Consider the following 16,849-nt stretch of genomic DNA (forward strand, 5'->3'; position numbering starts at 1 on the left):
ATAGCCTACCTCATCCACATGGGTGTGGAAGTGCTGCAGCACTGTCAGCTCACCTACCTCCCGTGGGTATGATGTTTTCATCATTCTAATAAAAGCTGGCCCTAGTGTTGTCTGTAGGTTTTCGCACAGAGATTCTAAATTTAAATTCTTCAGTTCGGCATCTATGTATGTAAGCATGCATTGCTGTATACCACTGTATTTCCTTATACTGCCATTGTGGCTGCCAAGGTTACATTTAGATTAGATTAAATATGGTGACTTTAACACGTTTCTACTGTCGATTTAATCATCTAAACATGCCCACAATTCATGAGGAAACATACTGTATTTTACATATATTCAAGTCCATCAGTTTTTTCCCCAAACATGTACACAAATCAAAGACACAAACACACCGGCGGTCACACTTTTTTATCTTTTTTTGTGCTCTATCATCTCAAGCGGTTTTGTTTCACCGAACATTCTCACACCATCTCTACCATCCTGCTTCACTGTCACACTGGTTGACTGCCACTGTTGATTACCAGTCACAGTATCTATGCGCCTGGATAATCAATCCTCTCTGCCTTCACCTTCACCCCCTGACTCAAGTGCTAGCGTGGAGGTTAGTGTATGAATTGCATCATGTTTTTATTGCCTGATAGCTGTATGGCATCTAGCAGACTACAACTTTGTAACACCTGATAATGTCATAACAGCCAGATACTGAAGATGTAATAAAATGTCTCTGTAAATGGGTTGAGAATACAATGCACCCATATATGTAAAACATTATAAGCAATAAAAAAGAAAAACAAACGAGATCATCAGCAACATATAAGCAACAAATGAGCAACTCAAATAATATTCTTCATGTTCAATAGGTAGGAAGAAGTTAAAACCTTTTCTAGTCCTATCTCCTCTAAAATTATTCATAATAGAAATTCAATTTGCATCCATTAGTGTCCATGTAACTCAGTCGGCTTGAACAAATCAACTCTTTTAGACAAAAACAAGAACAAAATAATAATATATTCAATGTTGGCTCATTTTCATCAAACCAGATCTTTATCCTGCTTAATTCTTTTTCCATAGTATCCAGAAGCTGTTCAAGTTGTCTCCACAGCAGAGTTAATTTGTGTCATCAGCTAAAATGTACTCTGCTGTGGCGACAACATGGAACCGCTTCTGTGACTATATAATAGGTGATTTTAATTTAAAAATAATATGAAATAGTTGAACCGATGATGTAGCCATGATAAAGTGATGACTCAAGTAAACACTTTATTAATATGAGTTATTACATTATTAGTCAGGGTGTCCTATCTCATATAGTTATACGTCATACTAAGAAGGAATAGATTGCGTCCACAACCTTTCCATCTATCATCATAACTAACCCCATAAAGACCTGGGAACCTCCTTAGCTGCTTTTGTTTTCCTCATTTCCTCCAATCTTACCTAATTGGAACTGAAACTGCTGGGGTGTTAACGTATACTCCTGCTTTAGCCTTCCATCAAATGCATACAGTACTTGCATGTGCACAAACGCACATACTCCTGTGAGACTTCTGTTGAGCCCAAAGACCTTGGGCAGAATGGCTTCTCCTCCTAGAAATTTTATATTAGAGAGTACATTTGCATAAGGACAACAATAACTATTTTCTGTCGCTGTACCACCATCCACATGGCCACAGTGAGATACTAGAAATCATTATAATGAAACACAGCATTAGGTTTGTTATACAGGTGGAAGAGTGAAGAGAATTGATTTGTGTTCCAAGTGATTGCCACTTGAACTGATTTACATTTTTGGCTTTTAATTTAGAGCAGAAGGAGGGTTACAATAAGAGAGCAAAGGAAATAGGTGGAGAAAGAGGACTCAACAGGGACATAATGTTGATACATTTTATTGGAAATCTAATATTGGTATTTATTCTGGATGGTACTATCCCCATGTGCAGGATCAGGTTGTGTGTCTGTAGAAACCTGGCTGGAATGGGAAGGGAAGGGACTGTGTGAGCACAGTTTGATAATTGTTGTCATCAAATGGCCATTTCCAATCACAGGTGATTAGCTCTAAATTAGGCCGACAACATGTTCTAATCAGTCAACCGTAACCTTTTGGCATCACTGAATAGGCTCTATGCACGAGTCTTTCATATTTTTGGTGAAATCTCAGTTTCCACACTCATTTCCTAAAGGCAAAGAACTGCAGAAGAGGTGGGTAGTTAATATCCAAAGAGACCACTTTACCATAACTAATCACACTGAAGTCTGCAGACAGAATGTTCAAAGTGCAGGCCTAATCAAGCCTCCAGCTCCAGCTGAACGTCAACGTCAGAAATATGCTTATGCTTTTTCAGTGAAGCAACTTAACCTGTGTGCCTCATGGCCCAGGGTTCGGCAAAGACCAAATACAGACTTAACCCAAAATAAGGAGCCTCTAATGGATGTATAGATCACCACGATCACGACTACTCCAATACTACTTCTGCTCCACTACAAATCTGATTATGCCATTCACAGGCAATTTCCTTTCCAAATACAGCTCACTTTATCTCTGAAACCAGCTTCTGATCACGAACCCTCACACCATCCATCAGCATCATAAACTTCCAAATCCATCTAGGTTCGTCCAAAATGTCAGCTCACTTAATGTGTGAAAATAGACAATTTTGTCAAAAAAAAGCACATTTTGCAGCTCATATATGACAAACCGCCTTACAGTATGTCTTTGTGCAACATGACATCTTGACTTTGCGTAAACATACACTCCAACTTTCTTAAGCCAAGTGGCGTGTTATCTGTATGCATTTTGATATCTACGCTGTATACAGCGGACGTAAACATACACGCCACTTGGCGTTTATCGCGTAAACATTAGGGGTGGAAAAAATAATTTATTCTTAGACGCATCGCGATTCTCTCTAGAACGATTCGATTATCAATTCTGATAAGTTAATAATCGATTTAAAAAAATAAATAAAAAAGTTTTAAAAGTTAGGCAAGAATGCAGAAAGAAAAACACACAAAAATGGCCGAAAGGAAAAAATCTAATAGACATACATAAAATAATTAGGCAAAACATATATAGGCTGTTCATCTAGTTTATCACATTACATCTGACCACCTCATGTTTCATGTTCTAAGAAGCCAATTATCCACCTTTAAACATGACTGAGACTCTGACTTGGAAGATTACTGTGAGAGAAGGTGACTTCTAGCTTGTCTAGCTGCTTTGTCTAGGAAGTGATTAGCAAACTCTGAGTAACAAACTCAGATTTATATGTATATTTCTTTTAAATCACGCATGGAAATGTACATAAAAAAATTGTTGCATCGATAATCGGTTTAGAATCAAATCGTTGGCCTCTGAATCGGAATCGAATTGTGAGGTGCCAATCGATTCCAACCCCTAGTAAACATACACGCCACTTTCTAAAGCCAAGTGGTGTGTTATCTGTACGCATTTTGAGCGCCGTATAGAGCGGATGGGTTGGGTTTAGGAAAAGAATAACCGGTTGGGTTTAGTAAAAGAAGAAAGCTACAGTTGGGTTTAGGAAAAGAACTGGTTGGGTTTTGGAAAAGAACAATGGGGTTGGGTTTAGGAAAACAAGAACAGAATTGGGTTTAGTAAAAGAAGAAAGCGATGGTTGAGTTTAGGAAACGTGACACGCGGGACACGAAGGAAACGTTGTTGTGTTTGCAGACGCTGGCATTCATGCATATGCTCCACCACCAGTAGGTGGCACTATGATTGGTGTAATGAAGGGAATGTACGGAGTGGTAAGAGTAGAAGAAGAGTAGAAGGTGTGTAGAAGAAGAGTGTACAACAGAGTTGGAGAAATGCCACGAATGTAAAAGTAATGCTGAATTTAAGTAAAGTCTGAAAAGAAATATCCGTCTCCGTTTTGTCCAAGAACACAACAATTGGCGACGAGGATGAGTATTTCAATGCCGGGCCCACCACCGTTTCTTCCTCAAGTGGGTGAGCCGCCAATACCGTTTGCTACGTGGAGAAAGATTTTCGACAACTATATGTTAGCCATATATGCTACTGGAAACACGTGGCCAGATGCTAGGAAAAGTGCAGTTCTACGTCATAGCATGGGTCTGGAGAGACGTGTTTTCTACATTCTGCCGGAGCAAGGTACGACATTTGACGAGGCTATGGGCGCTCTCGAAAAGCACTTTGTACCGAAAGTCAACGTGGTGACTTGCAGACACACATTCAGACAACGTGTTCAAGGAGCTGATGAAACCGCTTCCCAGTATGTAACAGCTTTGAGAGCTTTAGCCACGCATTGTGATTTTGGACAGATGGAGAGTGAAATGATACGGGATCAACTCATCTTGAATGCGTCTCTCAGTGCTGTAAGAGACAAATTACTGCTTGAGAATAATAGGCAGTTAAAAACGCTACACTGCTGTCTTCAGCCAAGACGGTTCCAACTGCTTCAGTGCAAGCGGTCAGAGCCACGAATGCTCATTTTCGAGGGAAAAGAGGAGCGCGCCCAGCTAAGCCTACAGCTGCATCAGACCGTCCTGCATATACAAATTCCAACGCATTGCTTCAGATGTGGATCCAATAAACACTTGGCTAATGAGAAAAGCTGTCCAGCTGTTTCAGTTACATGCAATAACTGTGGGGAAAAAGGGACACTTTGCCAAGGTATGCAAATCAACTGTTAGTGAAGTGCGTGAAGTTGTTGTTCCAGAACTAGCCGTGCTCTGTGTACAGGATGCTAAATATGTGGCAGCAGCTTACAAGAAAATTACATGTACTGTGAACATTGAAGCACCAGAGGGAAATTCTCACGCCGTGGAGCTCATTGTAGATACGGGAGCTGTTGTATCTATTCTGCCAGAGTCAATGTACAAACAATACTTTGGAAATTGCCCACTCAGTGAACCTAGAGTCAGACTTGTCACTTATGCTAAAGGGGAGTTGCCTGTAATTGGATGTCTGTCAGCAACTGCTGCGATAGCAGATACATGCAACAAAGCTCGTACAGACTTTTACATTGTTAAAGCTGGATCGCCTTTGCTGGGCCTGGACTTGAGTAATGCACTCAATGTCAACATTATTGGAGGCAAAGTCGTTGATGAAAATGAAAATGCGAAACCAAAGTCCACAGTGTACAATGTTGATTCTGCCTCACCCCATCAACTTGGATGTGTGAAAGGTTTCATTCACAAAGTTCAGACAAACAGTGCTGTGCAGCCAGTACGTCAAAAGTTGAGACATCTACCACTGAGCATCCGTGAGCCGCTTACTCCAAGCAGGCATTGTGGAACAAATGGATGCATCTGAATGGGTGAGTCCCCTTGTAGTAGCATGGAAACGTTCAGGAGGGCTGCGATTGTGTGTTGACCTCCGTGAACCAAATAAGAGTGTGATCATGGACTGCTAACCTCTTCCTCATATGGAGGACTTGTTCTCAGCGCTAGCAGGTGTCACACACTACAGCCAGATTGACTTGACCGCTGCATGCTGAGAGCCGCAACTTGACTGCTTTCATAACGCATGAGGGCATCTTCAGGTTCACACGAGTCTCATTTGGCCTTGCCTCCGCTCCCTCTGCATTCCAGAAAATGAACTACTTGAATGATATCATTGTGCACGGAGACTCAAAAGAAAAGAATGACGTGAACCTGCGAGCATTCCTTCAGCGACTTACAGATGCAAACCTTCAGATACACTTTAACAAAAGCTCTTTTGGTCAAACTAGCATTCACTTTTTGGGTATGCAATCTCCAAAGAAGGGCTACGCCCAAGCCCAGATCATCTGACTGCCATTGCTGAAGTCCCAGCACTGAAAGACATGGCAGCACTATGCTTCTTCCTAGGACTGACTTCCTGGTTCAGCAAATTCTTGCCAAACTATGCTACACTGGTGGAGCCACTGCGACAGCTGCTCAGAACTAACACGCAGGCCGAGCTACAGTGGAACAACACAGCAGACCAGAGCTTCATGGAACTGAAAAGGATACTTCTGAAAAGCCCTCCTTTGGCTGTCTATGACTCCAAGCTACCTACCTATGTTACTACAGATACTTCAGATTATGGGTTAGGGGCTGTACTGACTCAGTTACACTCAGATAAACATGAACGCATTGTGGCCTTCACTTCTCGCACGCTCTCAGCTGCCAAGAGGAAGTACTCGACTACTGAAAAAGAGGCCTTAGCCTGTGTATGGGCAGTGGAAAGATGGTGTACCTACCTGTGGGGACACAGATTCACACTCCGAACTGACCACCAAGCAATCACAACTCTCCTCATCACTAAAGGCATGAACAGAGCTGGCATGAGGATTGCAAGATGGTCAGCTAGACTGTTGTGTTTCCAGTATGACATGCAGCACCGGCCTGGTAGTCAGAATGTGTTGGCTGACTGCCTCTCACGTGTTCCCCTTACCGACTCCAACACTGAAGTGGAGCCTGAGGAAGACCTATACACAGAGATATCTGAGGTTTCTCCACTTCTTACTGCACTGCCACTTTCAGAGTTCAAAACTGAATGTGAGGACTGTCCTGAACTTACACAGCTGCAACAGGTGAACCGTTTCGGGTGGCCTAAGGTGAAGAAAGCTCTCCCAAAGGATATACAGCCATACTGTGTGCGGCATGAACTCGCTGTTGAGTTGCCGCTTGTCTTCTGTGGAACACGCCTGCTGGTTCCCAAGTCTCTTCAGGAGAAAGTAGTACGTCTGGTGCACGAAGGTCATCGGGGTGTAGTTCACACAAAACAACGCTTGCGAGAACTTTACTGGTGCCCACACATGGGTGACCTGGTCCACAGTGTGCTGTCATCATGCACGATCTGTCAGTTATGCGACAAAACAGCCAAAGCCTCTCCGGGCCCCTTTACAGCCTGTGGAGCTTCCAGAGGGCCCTTTTCAGCAGTTGGCTATGGACATTGTGGGTCCGTTTGAACGTGGGACCTATGACTGCAGAATTGCCATCACCCTCGTGGACTACTTTATTAAATGGCCTGAAATAGCCTTCACTTCAACAGCAACTACGGCCACAGTTGTGACATTCCTGGCTGCTATGGTTGCACGCGAAGGTAACCCCTGTGCCATTACAACAGATAATGGGCCGCAATTCACTTCATCTGCCTTTGCTGATTTCCTGAAAGAAAGGGGAATTAAACACATCAGGATGAGTGTCTACCACCCCTAAGCGAATGGGTGTGTTGAGCGCTTTAATAGGGTGTTGAAAGACTGTGTTCAAGCTGCAGAGGTAGCTCATCGTTCATGGAAGACGGCAGTCACTGAAATGCTCCAGAGCTACCGCACCTCAACTTATGCAACCACTGGCGAAACCCCGTTCCAGCTCCTGAAAAGGAGACCAATGCGGACAAAGCTCAATGTCCTACCTCCAAAAGACGGGGAGAAATATGAGCACATCCAGTCCAGAGTTGTTCAACCGCAGGCCAAGAGCAAAAGATACACCAAGAGAGATTCCAAGAGAGGCGCAAAGCCTTCCAACATTGCTATGGGTGTTAAAGTCCGCATATGCAAGCTTTTCATGTGGGAAAGGGAGAGAGACAGTACACTGACCCTGTGACTGTAAAGAAATAGACTGGGCTGAACTCCTTCATCCTAAGTGATGGAAAAAGGTGGAACGCAGCACGCCTTTCTCGTTGCAAGGAGAATCCGCAGGAGTCACCACAACATGGGACAGCAGAAAACACCAGTCCAGAGACTTCAGAGAATCTGGAGAGAATCAACCACCAGCCTAGACAAAGGATTTCGTGATGACATAAGTCTGAGATAAGAAGACATGTAAAGGGTCTAGGCGGATCGCTGCCCTATTTAAAAAAAAATGAAATGTGAAAAATTATATAATGTGAATTTGAGTCCAAGTGACAACATGAAATTTCTGGTTGCACTTACCTGACAATGCTTACTTTAATATCATGTTGAATTTGAGTTATTACAGAAGCCTTATATTTCATGCAATTACCACTGGCTGTTATAGCTTACACTGACACTGAACACTGTTGGTTGATATTTCATCATACAGGTTAGACTGTTTAGCTGTATGTAATGTAAACACACCTGGAAAATTTTGATTACAGAAGAACAGTGAAATGTTGAATAAGTCTAGTGAGTTCTGTTCATGATGAGATAGTAGCATTCCTATGAGTAATGGGGGAGATGTTGTGTTTGCAGACACTGGCATTTATGCATATGTTCCACCACCAGTAGGTGGCACTATGATTGGTGTAATGAAGGGAATGTACGGAGTGGTAAGAGTAGACGAAGAGTAGAAGGTGTGTAGAAGGAAGAGTGTACAACGGAGTTGGAGAAATGCCACAAGTGTAAAAGTAATGCTGAATTTAAGTAAAGTCTGAAAAGAAATATCCGTCTCCGTTTTGTCCAAGAACACAACAAACGTGACACGTGGGACACAATCCCCGGTCTCCTGAGTGAAAGTCCTGTGTTTGACCCATCCACCACCTCGACCAACCTCCCTACGCGGATTTTCGCACTTTCATACTACTCGCTACGGCGTAAATTCACACGCAATTGCATGGTAATGTAAGTCAATGGAGGCCAAACGGCGTTGATAAACACGCTAAAAAGTGAGTATGCATCTTGATAACACGCCAAAAATGGCATACAAATTGGCGCGTCATACATATGCCACTTCATGAGGTCTGCTTTGTGCCAAACTTTACCTGCAGACAGTTCACCAGTATCCAGCACGTCAAACAAAATCTTGGAGCAATTTTCCAGCTTTGTAGTCAACATAAGGTTTTATACAAGGTAAGGTAAAATGTAATTTCTTCAACATTGTTTTACTGGATTTAAAAAAAAATAAATTAATCTTCACATTTTGGCATTGATTATGCGATTTGGTCCATACCCTCTTGAAAGACTGTTATTTACTGCCCTAGTATGTCGTCGTAGTAATTAAATTTGACAACTCTTATCCTATCATATCTGCAGTTCAGTAAAGTAAACACCTAACTCACCTGATGGCCTTTTAGAGGCAGATATGTTGTGTGTAATACAGTATATTGCATCAGTCTGGCTTCTGCTTGTTTTTGTCAGTGTCTGACAGAGATGGGGACTCGAGTCTGAAAATCGGACTCGAGTCGCACTTAAGTCGCACAAACAGCTGACTTCAGATTTGACTCAGACTTGACACAAAAGACTACAGACTTGACTTGCGACTCGACCAAAACGAGCTTCGAGACTCGTCAGCAACCTGTTTTCATGCAATTATTGCTTTTTAAATCTAAATATATTCATGTATTTCTATTTTATTGGTGCATATACGTTGGGGAAACGTATGACAAGCTGCATGTCCCCTGCCCTTTGCCATAATGTGCAACGTTATGCCTTATGTGCGCACACTCACATATAAAAAAATGCATTGACGATGGCGACACCAAGTCCTCCCGGAGTTGTGCCTTTTGTCATTAGTTTTGCTTTCAATAACTTCGTAAACAGTGGCAGTAAGCTAAAAGCTACATGCAACGTGTGTGGCACCAAGATAAATGATGCCGGATCAACAACGTCGAACTTCATCAGGCATCTCCAAACGCACCCAGATAGGTTAGTCACTTGCTAATGTGAAAGAGACGTTACATTTAGCATATATCGTCACAGCTAACCATCGCAAAGTGTTGTGCTAATGCTGGGAACAGGCAAATTCTATCTTTATAGTTAGTAGTTGCAGAGGCTCAGACATCCATGGCGCACAGGAGGCGGGACGCACGGATCCATCTCCCCATGAACAAACGCTGTGTCGGGTGGGCAAACTCATGTGATACGTAATTGATCCCGTGGATGATTTTTATGCTATTAAGTGAACAAGGTGTACCCGGTCCACCAAACACTGAGCTGTCTTAATTCTGCACATATTTACTATTTCATTATTTCATCCATGCGTGGCACAGCGGATCCGTGCGCACTGTCACCTGCCGTGGAGACGCTGGCCTCACTAACCTCTCCTCCTCTGAGTTGGATCTCCCTCGCGCTGGACTCAGTTTCACTGAGCGTACTAACACTGCCGCATCATCACTGCATGGGATAACTTTCTTTACTTTGTACTTGGAGCTGTCTGATGAAGCAGTAAAGGCTCACCTGTCAGATGTTTTTCAGAACTACTCTGATACACAAGTGGTGTTGGACTGCACTGAAATGCGCTACCATACAGCAAACTCTCTTCTCCTTCAGAGTGAGGTGCTTTCAACCTATAAATCCCCCTGCAGATTTAAAGGGTTTGGAATAGCTCCTCATGGGGCAATAACCTTTGTCTCAGTTATTTATGCAGGCTCCATCAGTGACAAAGAGATCCTGAAGAAGATTTAGCCATCTAAATATAGCCATCTGGTTAGGGAGACAGCTTTTGACCGCAACTGTGAAGATCTATCATTGCACTAAGTACTCATTGTTTAATGTGTTGAAATCAAAAGAAAACAATGTTGAATTCATCAAATTCTTAATTAGATAAACTGATTAAATGACTCATTAAACTTAACAATGATGCATTAATTAATTTCTTCAGCATTGTGGCTCTTCAGGAATTTTAGCAGATATGTATAAAACACACCCCTGTTTTAGGGTGTTTAACACAATTGTGCCTCTAAGTGTGCTGCACAAACATGTCGTCATGGGAATGAACAACAAAATCACACCATTCAATACCTGTAATCAGCAACTGCCCCTGTCGATAATAAAGATGGCTTTCCTTCAACTTGTGTGTGCTATTGTCCACTGTGAGGTACCGGCAGTCAAAGTGTATGGTATTTGGACATTTCATTGCAACTAACCCAAATTATTGGGGTGGCTGTGGCTCAGGAGGTAGAGCGGGTCCGCCTTTAATCACAAGGTTGGAGTACAACACTAAACCCTGAGTTACTCCCATTGGGCAGGCCAGGGCCTCTCATTGCAGCTCCGCAATCATTGGTGTGTGAATGGGTATATGGCAAATTGTAAAGTGCTTTGTCAAAAGCTTATAAAAAATAAATAAATCAATGAGCCATCAAATAAGCAACTGTTCCAAACTCATAACATAGCAGATGGATGGCACTGATATGGCTCATGTCCCCCAAGTTAACTCTCGCCAAATGCCCACTGTACTGTAAATGTAAAAAGGAGCGCAGTTGCAATAGTGCATTAGCAGCCTCCCCACCCCCTCCTTGTGTGGTGTTTTTGCTGGCTTTCATTTTACTTGCAGTTTTTTTTATTAACTGATCCAGCACAGCTCCTCCTCTTTCCACTTTTTTTCTGGTATACTCACCTTTTGTCTGCTGCCTTTGAGCTCTCTGAAGAATAGCTACAGTCAGTTTACGGTTCTCTCCTTAATCACAACCTTCCTTTTGTAACACCTGCACTGTATCTGAACCAAATGTTTAGAGGCAGAGAAACTGACACACAAAACTGATTATTGCAAGTTGTCTAAAGGTTAGTTAATCCAGCGGAATGTGTAATCAACCAGACATATCACTTCCCATTAATTGCTTGGTCCTCCCTTAAAGGCATTTGCATTAAGGAAAGAGACACATTTCCCTGATTACTTGCAAGGTACGTCTCAGATTACACTGTGCTTTCATGCTGGTGCACCTTATCTCAGACAAGGTGGAAAAGACTTTGTAAACGTGTCCCCCTGCAGCCTTCAGGCCTACACACTTATGGGTATACAATATATATGTTCTTATGTATAAGCTACATATTTAATTCAATTAGTCATGCTTAATTGAGTGTGATTGCCATTTAATATAGTTGCTGGTATTGTTAATTAGATTGTATGGACTCTGCTCACTCCTAAATGAGCAGTGTCCAATTCCAAGATGGTTGTATGTTTGCAAAGGATTATTAATATTCAGATATATAATTGTACATTTAAAAAAAGAAATAATATGTTGACCATTTGACACTACTGCAACATCACAGGAGCCAAGACGAAAACAGGAGAGGACAGGTTTGCTTTCTGCTTTTCATCAAAGCTAAAACTTCCAATTTCTAATTGTTTCATGCTGTTACATTAGCACCCAATATATCATCCAAGACTTTCAAGCTAAGATGAAAACCAAAGCAAAACATAACATCTATACAATTATATTTAGTAAGATGCATTAATCACTCATGCACACTCAAATAATAACTGACTCAATTGTTTACAGTAATGTATGATCAATTCCCATCCACATGGGCTCAGAAACATTTCCACTGCAGTTAGAATACTGATTTTGAATCAGAAAAGCAAAGATCAGACAGTATAATGGTAATAAATATGCTTGTGTACAAGCTATTCCAGTTTTGTTCTGGTATCTATGCAGAATTTGGACACATGCATATTTTTCACTCAAAACACGAAAACGACCTGCTTCATCTCTCTAAAGTAACCTTTAATTCTGTTGTTTGACACAATTTTATGTTAGGGTGAAGATCTGTTATGGCTGGACCTGTGATTGAAAATGTAACCATGATGGTATTTATATCAGTTTAAATTCATGACATATACTTGCTGTAGGTATGAAAAAAATCATATACTGTACTGTATAAACATTTCTAAGGTATGGTAATCGTATTACACTCTATGATATTATGAAACAAAACTAGCATTATTTTTTGTTGGATAAACAATTTTGTTTAATGTAGATACTAAAAACATCCAGTAATATGTCAAAATACAAACAGGGGTTTGGGGCATCAAGGGAATGAATTTCATGATATAATGCAAGTGTAGCATTTGCTCTGTCACTGCCACTTGATTCCAGACTTTGCTTTGCTAGCAGCTCATTGAGCAAAGAAACACTGTTATTGATTAAGTTTTTGGTGTGTATGAAATATGTTGACCATGTCCTATTAGATGTTTCCTCTTGAACCAAGCACAAGCTAAGACTTGTCAGCAGCACGTATTAGTGGTGCTCCTGGATGCAGCCTGATCCCATGTCCATTCTCCAATAAATCAGACATACAGTCAGGCATTTTCACTAACAAATCAGAGTTTGCTATGTAAATATTTCCCATTGCATATGTTAGAGGGGAAATGGGCACTAACACACCTAACCTCTTACAGAATACTAATGAAAATGCCAATTCTAGCAACTGGCAGACAGAAAAAGGGAATGCAAAGCGAGATAAACTTCCCTACCTACCTCTCCAGTATGTAACTGGTAACATGTGACCTGACTGCACATGTGCAAGATGGATTTAATTAAGCAGTGCCTCTGGCAGTCAGGAATAATTAACTAACTAGGTTAAATGTGTATCCAAAGAGTAGCAGTGGGAAATGGAGGTGTGTATGTTTGAATGTGTGCTTTTGCAATGTGAACAGAATACATGTTGGTGTGCCTGGCAGTATGAAATCAAAGGAGACAATTTTCCCAAGAAAATGACAGCATCAATCATTTCAGCAAATGCCTCTAAAATGGTATATGTTTACATTCAAAGCCCTCGAGCTAAGAAGGAAGTGGTGTGATGTTGTTATACAGCCACAAAGTCTGCAGAGAGAGGAGTTCAGAGTGGATGAATGGGTCAATAAAATGTCAGACAATTTTAACACTGGGCTTTCCCATTTCAAACTAACAGTCAAAGTTTCCTTTACCCATGGCCGCGGCCGTTTAACCAAGTGGCTATTATTGTAACTAGACGAAGGGCCCGTTACCTTAACGAGGTAGTAATTTAAACCTAACCAAATCGTAACCATAACCATTTTTAAACCTAAAGTGACCCATGGCATGGTTTACTATTGTTACTATTGCTTTTTTTCTATTTTTCTTTTTTCTTTCTTTTTTTCTTTAATGACTTCCAAATTGAAGAACATTATTTTGTTTACTATTGCTTTTTTTTAGTCTCAAACAAAATATACTGTCATTGATGTTATTGATGTTGACTGGCATCCACATTTTAAAGTGGAGCCATTTCAAGAGTAGTTGCTCTTCATTTAGTGAGGGCACATGAAATAGCTGCAAGCAAATAAAAACACGTTTGTTGCTTCTCTGTGACTGAATCCTGGTGGTGTATCACTCTGTGAGTCAGTCTTAAACCTATAAACTCAACCAGTAAATTATTAAACACTAGGTGATAAAATGTGAATGGTGTTGCCTGGGTGGCCATTACACATTTTTCCAGTGTTATGCCTCAATATACTGTAGGTCAACAGAAAGCATTCAGTAGCATTTATTTTGGGAACACTGCTAATAAAAAAGATGGTAAAGATATCAGTGACTTAAGATTTCACAAATGCACCCATCTACCTTAAAGGCATTATACATGTATTCTGAATATTGTATTTATCATATATCATGCATTTCTATCTTTATGAAACTCATAGAATTGACCCACATAAAATAATCTAAATGCATATTCATTGGTTTGTTTAATGTTATCTGAGTAGTAGTCTGGATCAACGACAGTATGTTTCTAGGATAATTGACTCATGTCCGGTGCTGCTGGCTTTGTTCTTTCAGGGAATGACTGTAAAGATCTACAGAATATGTTTATAGCCTTAACTGGTACATTTTGGGACCGATTGGTGGGGATTTGCTAGGGACAAAATACACATGGCGATACACTGGTAACCATGTGTCCAGCTAATTTAAATAGCTCACATTGCTGTATTGTGTGAACAGTTAACTTCTTTTAATATTGTATGTGGGGTTTTCTTTTGCAGGGTGCAAATGTTCCACCAAATAAGTTTCTTCCCGTGACCATCTAGCAGAGCCACCGTCGCTGCGTCTGGAACTTAACGCCGTCTAAGGCGATTATGATTGGTTTAAAGAAATGCAAACAACCCAGAGTGTTTTTTTTCTTCTTCTATTGTATGTGTAGAGGAGTCAGACCTTACTCCATGCGCTGTGGAGATAGGTCTGGCAATGCGAGACCTAGAGTTTTTTTTTCCATTATTTATAATTCTGATAAACAGGAAAAATGTTGAGCCTGATTAAACTAATGTTTTTCACCAGAGATGTAGGTTGTGTAGGCTGTATGTAGGCTGGAAAATTTCTGTTTTATTTGAGGATCACATTGTTCACATTCCATACTGTTTTTTTTTTTACATTGTTCAGATATTTTTAAGATACAGAGCTATAATAAAACAGTAAACTCAAAACTGTAGCCAGAGAGGTACAAACTGACCTAGCTGCAAGACTGGCAGCTTCCTGTACCAAAACAAAGTGGCTCTGCTGCCGTCTGAGTGTCTCAGCTTATTCTGCAGTGGGAGCTGTCCAGCTAACTGAGCAGGGCTGAGTGGAGATCTTGTACCGAGACACAAAATGCTCAAGGACAAAAATACCTCAGTGAGAATGATAATGACTTATAGGGATACTGGCAGCAAAAAGAAACCCATTCACTTTTTCTCAAATTCTGGCCAGCATAATCCATGTCACTGATCCCAGGGAGTAACAGTGTGTGTGCAAGTAAATGGTATGACACAGTTTTCTTTTTTTAATGGTGGCTGCTGGTGCCATGTGTTTTTAAGTCGTTACACATGAAAAAATATACGCACCCATAATGTTTAAAACGTTGTCTAACAAAGCTATAGTGGACAGTGTGATGAACAATCCAAGAGAATGATTGCTTTTAAGTTTTGTAAAATATTCCAGGAAAAAGCCAAGCTAATGGTACTGGTGTCACTGTAAATGTACTCCAGTTTTGTTCGCTGGAGAAATTTAGCTGGGAAATTAGGTAGCATGGCAACTGCTTATTTGATACACATCTAATGAATGAGCAGGCCGGGTCACTTACATGGTCATTTATTCAGCTACTGAAGATTAATAAATATCTGCCACTGTGCCCCGTCTTGTACTCTTTGTCGCAGGAGAATGCAGCTGTCATGAGGGTTATTCCCCCGATCCTGTCCATAAACACCTCTGCGTGCGCAGCGACTGGGGTCGAAACGAAGGGTAAGTCCTGTCTGCTCTATCGACTCATATCTAAAAGCTCACTTGTACTTAAATGACCTTACGGCTGGTTTCACAGTCCCTACTCCCTACTCCCAACTGCATTAGTAGTTATATTAACTTTACATAAAGTAAAGGTGAATTGTTCGCTGTGATGGATTAGCTATCTGGAGCAAGTTTCACATCTCTGCAAGTTAATCTCCAGAGTATTGAAATGAATGGAAACCAATTGGAACCAATGGAAAGAAAATCAATTTTATAATGTACTGTATGCTTTCAAAAATGGTCACCAGTAATGTAAAATATAAGCAATTTGTAGTTAATGGCCTAAAACATGCAAATGTACCTGTACAGTCTTTTAACTTGAGGAAGTAGACTTTGAAGAGGTAATCAGAAATACAGATAGAAGGAGGAGAAGGTAGGAGAGAAGTTACAGTGTGTAATGAAACAAAACAGCAGGGGATGGCAGAGAGTGAGAGAGACGAATAAATGGAGAACAACACAAAAAAGATAAATGGTATAAATGGACATGATAGGGATAGAAAAGTAAGTCAAATGAGCCCTCTCTCTGACTCTGACCTTGTTTGACAATTGCCTGGCTTCCCCAATCATTGATTCAATTAAAAGGATCCCACATTGTTATTCAACTCCACCTGTCATTTGCTGGATTCAGTCCAGTCACAGATCATATTTCCATTTACAGTTCTGAAGGAGTAACAGCTGACAGAGGGTAATCTTATCCACATAAAAACAGCGTTTGATCAAGTGAAGTTAATTTTGACCTTCTATTTAAATTGTTTTGGTATATTGTATCATACACATACACACACACACACACACACACACACACACGCACGCACGCACGCGCGCACACACACACACACACACACACACACACGCACGCACGCACGCACGCACGCACGCACGCACACACACACACACACACACACACACACACACACACACACACACACAGTGTTGAAATTGCAACTGCAACAT

At 41.1% G+C, this 16,849-nt stretch overlaps 1 protein-coding gene across 1 annotated transcript in view; it reads left to right on the forward strand.

Annotated features, from left to right (window-relative positions):
* Nucleotides 1-16,849, forward strand: part of LOC118493082 (astrotactin-2) — a 200,427-nt gene that overhangs the window by 157,447 nt on the left and 26,131 nt on the right. Inside the window, exon 8 of the mRNA XM_035991599.1 lies at nt 15,769-15,853. Coding sequence (XP_035847492.1) covers nt 15,769-15,853 — 85 coding nt within the window. The remainder of the gene's footprint in view (nt 1-15,768; nt 15,854-16,849) is intronic.

The sequence above is a fragment of the Sander lucioperca genome, chromosome 14 (genome assembly GCF_008315115.2).
Source record: "Sander lucioperca isolate FBNREF2018 chromosome 14, SLUC_FBN_1.2, whole genome shotgun sequence".
Classification (NCBI taxonomy): domain Eukaryota; kingdom Metazoa; phylum Chordata; class Actinopteri; order Perciformes; family Percidae; genus Sander; species Sander lucioperca.